Here is a 6,954-nt window from a genome sequence, read left to right as displayed (position 1 = left end):
TGTCTCATCCCTCCAATAGAAGAATGGTGTCTCATCCCTCCAATAGAATGGTGTCTCATACCTCCAATAGAAGAATGGTGTCTCATCCCTCCAATAGAAGAATGGTGTCTCACCCCTCCAATAGAATGGTGTCTCATCCCTCCAATAGAAGAATGGTGTCTCATCCCTCCAATAGAATGGTGTCTCATCCCTCCAATAGAATGGTGTCTCATCCCTCCAATAGAATGGTGTCTCATCCCACCAATAGAATGGTGTCTCATCCCTCCAATAGAATGGTGTCTCATCCCTCCAATATAATGGTGTCTTATACCTCCAATTGAGTTCCAGACACAATGCCAAAGGTGCATTGGAGCTGTTCTGGCTCTTAGTGACCCAACGCCTATTAAGATACTTTATGTTGGCGTTTCCTTTATTTTGGCAGATAAATACAAAAAGACAAATACAAAAATCAGCACCATGGACAGCGCCTGTCCTTATTGTCCGTTTAGACCCACCTGCGATTCTATTACATAACGTTCAGGACCCTTGACAGCACCACCTGAGACCATAGGACCTACATTCTACTTCACATTTCAGCACCGTGAACAAAACTGCCCGGGATCACGTTCTAACTTTCAGAACCACGGACAGCGTGAAAAGCGTCATCGGGTTCAACACCACCTGCCCGATTCAATAATATACCTTTTATTAAGAAGCGACCTGCGAGCCTAGAGTAATTAGTTTATATATCACAGAACCTTGGACAACGCAGTTCTGGCTGAAGTAGTTAAAGAAGCAGCTAGAAACAGATGATTTATGTTTTCTCGTCCATTCTGTGTGATCTACAGCGTGTCCTAAGGGATGGCCACGTGACAATACTTCACTGATCGGATAGTTTTAAAGTCACACCTGGGGCATTGCGCGAAAGCTTTTCTATTTCTCCTAATGTCACAGTAATCAATGAGACACATAACCTTCAGCTGGATGGCCTGATGTCATCACGTCACTATACACCCCCCCCCCCCCCCCCAAAAAAAAATGTTTTTAACAAGCGCACATCGAGCGCCATTTGCTATAATTTCATTCAGGAAAATAAACAGTCTATTCCTAGTGCACTGTATTCGCCTCCTCTTGCGTGGACCTAGAAATGCGAATCTCAGAATCTGCCCGTAACTACAAAACAGTATAATCCGTTATTCCCCCATATTCTGTTAGAGCACATTTTCAAATCATTCATACTAATCTTGTAATTAGCAGGACTGCTCATACTACTACTGCTGCTGATTATACTGCTATTACTAAGTCCTTGTCGGACACGTGCTCTGAGAATGAATATAATGACTCGTTATTTCCTGTTTCTTCTATTTTAAAGGGGTAAAGACTATGTGATTGATGGTCACGATGATGATGATGGTGATGGTGGTGGTGGTGATGATGATGGTTGTGATGATGAAGACAGTAGTGGTGATGATGATGATGATGATGATGATGGTGTTGATGATGAAGACAGTAGTGGTGATGATGATGATGATAATGATGATGGTGTTGATGATGAAGACAGTAGTGGTGATGATGATGGTGGTGATGATGAAGATAGTAGTGGTGATGATGATGGTGGTGATGATGAAGTGAGTAGTGGTGATGATGATGATGATGATGGTGTTGATGATGAAGACAGTAGTGGTGATGATGATGATGATGATGATGATGGTGATGATGATGATGATGATGATGATACCGATGATTTTGTGTGTTCTGCATTGTTTTTACTCGGTCCTTCATTTGGTAAAACTTATCAGAGCGAATTACTATTCAAATGATTCAGCTAGCTGTTGTATACACGTTCTTCCATCAGCATCATTACATAGTGTACATAGTGTAGCCTATGGCAATGGACTGGGAAGGGGGAAATGGCGGAGATACAGGCTTTATAAGTCCTCCACAATGGTGGTAGTGAACAAGAGACTAAAATTTAGCAGAAAATAGGGTAGGTCTAGACGGTGAGCTCTCTTGAATTAAAGGTAAGCTTATTTTGCCATTATGCCCGTCAGTCCGAGCATCCAGGACACGTAGCTGTTAACTGTTAGACAGAAAGCCTAGCTGGTGCTGTTGGAATGATCAATGAAAAGGGGGCTACGTGGTCGGCCGCTCCCTATTGGTCGACAGACAGAGTATCCCGAGGAAAACCCTCCTACCCAGCGATCAGTCTGTGATAGCAGCTCCCGTTCAGGCGATATTTGAATCAGCTGGGCAGTGGAACCTTGAGGAAACAAGTCATATTTGTAAAAAGGTAAGAGGATTTTTTTAATGATGTTTTCTGTGATATTTTTCTCTGGCGTCGATAGAAAGAAACAACGGGTTAGAGGTTGTACGGAAAACATATCGACATGTTAACAGGACGTTGTTATAGGACGTTGTTATAGGGATAGAGAGAAAAATAAGACTACAAGGCTACAAATATGTGTGTGTGTGATGTAACTGAGAAGTGTAAAAATATGTAAATTAAAGATAACCAACACGTTGAATTCAATCCGTTTAATGAAAGGCAGAAAGAGCAATTGTTGCATTTGATGATAAAATTCTACTCGACACATCATTTCCTTGAATGACCGTTCTCTATAAGGTATAGTAGCCTAATAAGTATTATAATATTAACACATCGAAATTATTGATTTAAATCGTGTATTTTTTTAAATTTTTAATCGAAATATTTATTTTTATGTCGAATTCTACCCTGTAGACATATACATATTTATTGACAAAATATATATTCTCCTTGGTGACGGTGATGAGAAAATATCGTGCATCTAGTTTTTTCCCCCCTCCCCTTCCCCCACATATAGTAGTAGGGCTAGGCTATATTACAGGTAATGCGCTTGTTTAAATAGGATACAAGTACATCAGATACGCGCTATTTCAAAGGCAACTTCCTGGCTTGTCCTCAGATCGCGTCGCCATTGAGAGTAATATTACCACAGTAATAATTCATGAGCGCGTGCACATTTAACCATTTCATTGAAAAATGTTGTCTCTCTCTCTCTCTCTCTGAATATTTCATGCCATTGGAGAAAAAGGGTAGGGAGATGGAGAGAAAAAAAAAACGTGTTAAACGGTTTGAGTGAATAATGCATTTACTATAATTGCTGGTCTATGGCGGAGGGTTTGGCTATCGCAGCCTATGGTGAAACGGGAGGGAGGGCGTTGCTTCTATCCGTCCCCATTCTTCCGTCATCGCTTTAAATGACAGCCAAGACACAAAGTGACAGCTAGGGTATTAGAAAGAAAACAACTGAAGAGAAAAGGGGAAACAGTGAAAGCTATACTGAACAAAAAATATAAACGCGACATGCAACGTGTTGGTCCCACGTTTGATGAGCTGAGGTAAAAGATCCCAGAAAACGTTCTGTCACATTCTGTCTCGCATTTACATCACTGTTAGTGAATATTTCTACTTTTCCAAGATAATCCATCCACCTGACAGTTATGGCATATCAAGAAGATTATTAAAAAGCATGATCATTACACAAGTGCACCTTATGCTGGGGACAGTAAAAGGCCACTTTAAAATGTGCAGTTTTGTCACACAACACAATGCCAGAGATGTCTCGAGTTTTGAGGGAGCGTGCAATTGGCATGCTGACTGCAGGAACATCCACCAGAGCTGTTGCCAGATAATTTAACATTCATTTCTCTACCTTAAGTCGCCTTCAACATCTTTCTAGAGAATTTGTCAGTGAGTTCAACCTGCCTCACAACCGCAGACCACATGAAACCAGGCCACCGCGGTATCTCCACATCCGGCTTCTCCACCTGGGGGATACTCTGAGACCAGTCACCCAGACAACGGATGAAACTGAGGAGAATTTCTGTCTGTAATAAAGCCCTTTTGTAGTGGAAAAACTCATTTTGATTGGCAGGGCCTGACTCCAAAGTGGGTAGGCTTATCTCCTGGCATGCCCACCCATGGCTGCAACCCTGCCCAGGTCATGTAAAATCCATAGATTAAGGCCTTAATGAATTTATTTCAATTGACTGATTTCCTTACATGAACTGTACCTCAGTAAAATTTGGGGAAATTGTTGCATGTTGTGTTTATACTTTAGTTCAGTTAAACTACTAACATCTTGACTTCTGTCAATGAATCAACCACAGTCCATTTTATTGATTTATTTTACCTTTATTTAACCTTTATTTAACTGACAGTCTAGGAACAGTGGGTTAACTGGTCTAGGAACAGTGGGTTAACTGGTCTAGGAACAGTGGGGTTAACTGGTCTAGGAACAGTGGGTTAACTGGTCTAGGAACAGTGGGTTAACTGGTCTAGGAACAGTGGGTTAACTGGTCTAGGAACAGTGGGTTAACTGGTCTAGGAACAGTGGGTTAACTGGTCTAGGAACAGTGGGTTAAATGGTCTAGGAACAGTGGGTTAACTGGTCTAGGAACAGTGGGTTAACTGGTCTAGGAACAGTGGGATAACTGGTCTAGGAACAGTGGGTTAACTGGTCTAGGAACAGTGGGTTAACTGGTCTAGGAACAGTGGCTTAACTGCCTTGTTCAGCGGCAGAACGACAGATTTGTACCTTGTCAGCTCGGGGGTTGGAACTTGCAAACTTCCGGTTACTAGTCCAACGCTCCAACCACTAGGCTACCCTGCCGCCCCTTAACCGAGTCATACCGAATAAAAATCGTTCAGAATACACAATTGAAACACACTCTTTCAGCACCACGGACAGTTATTTTTTCTGTCGGCAATTGCTATCCATCACCATGTAGGGTAAAATAACTACGGCAGGGCCTATAATACATACGTAGTAATGATAATTCATGGTTCGTATCTATGCAGAGCAATCAATCCCTCAAAAACAATCATTAATTACCATGTAATTAATAACACCACATAATTGTACCACATATTTGTGTATAATGACGCATGATAAACTTCTGACAATCAGTGCTGTAATGGATCTCATTTCCTTCTCTCCAGGACCATACCAAATAATTCATTAAAAAATGCTCTGTTTCAGGACCATGGACAGTGTCTACATTTGGAGTCGATATGGGTAGCCGTTAGCATGTGACTAGTACTAGGCCTACCACATTACTACGGTATACGACTATAGGCCGATACAATAGACTACATGGGACGTGATTCATGGTTCTTTGCATCTCTCCAGAGCTCCAGGACCAGGGTCGAGATGGATGTGTTCATGAAAGGGTTGTCCAAAGCTAAAGACGGCATGGCTATCGCCGCGGAGAAGACTAAGGAGGGAGCTGCGCTGGCGGCGGAAAAGACCAAGGAAGGAGCCATGTTTATCGGTAAGATCCGAACTTTAGAAACGTTAGACCGAAAGCAATCTGAATTGGATTATCCGGTCCCTGTGATATCCAGGGCTTCAATGTAATGCATGCATATCACGAGTGCCTGCCAAGCGAGCGAGTCGTGTTCAACAGAGATTGCTTGATGGATGCAGCAACCAATGAGCGTTGAGAACGCTGACATATGGAATGCCTCGTAAAGCGACGCTATAGGTCCAAAGATAATGTATTTTTCCTTGATTGGTTGAAAAATGGGTGGGTCTTTTTTGTCATCTTAATCCATCAATGCCAACAAGGCATTTTCTCTGCTATTGGTTCATTCTCTAGGCTACTGCAGGCTACTTTGGGTTCATTCAGTAGGCTAATGTGGGTTCATGCTGTAGGCCACTGTGGATTCATTCTGTTGGCTACTATTGGTTCATTCTGTAGGCAACCATGTGTTCATTCTGCAGGCAACTAAGGGTTCATTCTGTAGGTTACTATGGGTTCATTCTGTAGTCTACTATGGGTTCACTCTGTTGGCTACTCTGGACTCATTCTACATGCTTCTACGGTTCATTCTGTCGGCTACTAAGTGTTCATTCTGTAGGCTACTCTGAGTTCATTCTGTAGGCTACTGTGGGTTCATTCTGTAGGCTACTGTGGGTTCATTCTGTAAGCTTCTGTGGGTTCATTCTGTAGGCTACTGTGGGTTCATTTTGTAGGCTACTGTGGGTTCATTCTGTAGACTGCTATGGTTTCATTCTGTAGGCTGCTATGGTTCCATTCTGTAGGCTACTGTGGGTTCCTTCTGTAGACTGCTATGGTTTCATTCTGTAGGTTACTGTGGGTTCATTCTGTAGACTGCTATGGTTTCATTCTGTAGGCTGCTATGGTTTCATTCTGTAGACTGCTATGGTTTCATTCTGTAGGCTGCTATGGTTTCATTCTGTAGACTGCTGTGGTTTCATTCTGTAGGTTACTCTGGGTTCATTCTGCAGGCTACTGCAGACTACTGTGGTTTCATTCTGTAGGTTACTCTGGGTTTATTCTGCAGGCTACTGTGGGTTCATTTTGTAGGCTACTGTGGGTTCATTTTGTAGAGTAATATGGGTTCATTCTGCAGGCTACTGTGGGTTCATTTTGTAGGTTACTGTGGGTTCATTTTGTAGGCTACTGTGGGTTCATTCTGCAGGCTACTGCAGACTACTGTGGGTTCATCTGTGGGCTACTATGGATTCATTCTACAGGTTATTATGGGTTCATTCTGTAGCCTACTGTGGATTCATTCTGTAGCCTACTGTGGATTCATTCTGTAGCCTGTTGTGGGTTCATTCTGTAGCCTACTGTGGATTCATTCTGTAGCCTATTGTGGATTCATTCTGTAGCCTACTGTGGATTCATTCTGTAGCCTATTGTGGATTCATTCTGTAGCCTACTGTGGATTCATTCTGTAGCCTATTGTGGATTCATTCTGTAGCCTACTGTGGATTAATTCTGTAGCCTATTGTGGATTCATTCTGTAGCCTACTGTGGATTCATTCTGTAGCCTGTTGTGGGTTCATTCTGTAGCCTACTGTGGATTCATTCTGTAGCCTATTGTGGATTCATTCTGTAGCCTATTGTGGGTTTATTCTGTAGCCTATTGTGGATTCATTATGTAGCCAACTGTGGATTCAT

General features: G+C 42.3%; 1 protein-coding gene across 3 annotated transcripts in view; it reads left to right on the top strand.

Moving 5' to 3' along the window:
* The first annotated feature begins 1,660 nt into the window (after window positions 1-1,660).
* sncb (synuclein, beta) overlaps window positions 1,661-6,954 on the top strand; it is a 62,049-nt gene continuing 56,755 nt past the window's right edge. The window contains exons 1-2 of one of the 3 annotated variants that reach the window (XM_036970241.2): window positions 1,661-2,269; window positions 5,154-5,295. In XM_036970241.2, coding sequence (XP_036826136.1) covers window positions 5,175-5,295 — 121 coding nt within the window. In that variant the 5' untranslated portion in view covers window positions 1,661-2,269; window positions 5,154-5,174. The remainder of the gene's footprint in view (window positions 2,270-5,153; window positions 5,296-6,954) is intronic. The other 2 variants (XM_036970242.2, XM_036970240.2) reach the window with 2 other exon arrangements.

This window comes from Oncorhynchus mykiss, chromosome 25 (genome assembly GCF_057628025.1).
Source record: "Oncorhynchus mykiss isolate SJ-2025 chromosome 25, ASM5762802v1, whole genome shotgun sequence".
Taxonomy (NCBI): domain Eukaryota; kingdom Metazoa; phylum Chordata; class Actinopteri; order Salmoniformes; family Salmonidae; genus Oncorhynchus; species Oncorhynchus mykiss.
The sequence above is the reverse complement of the archived record's forward strand: the minus strand, read 5'-3'. Positions and strand labels throughout refer to the sequence as shown.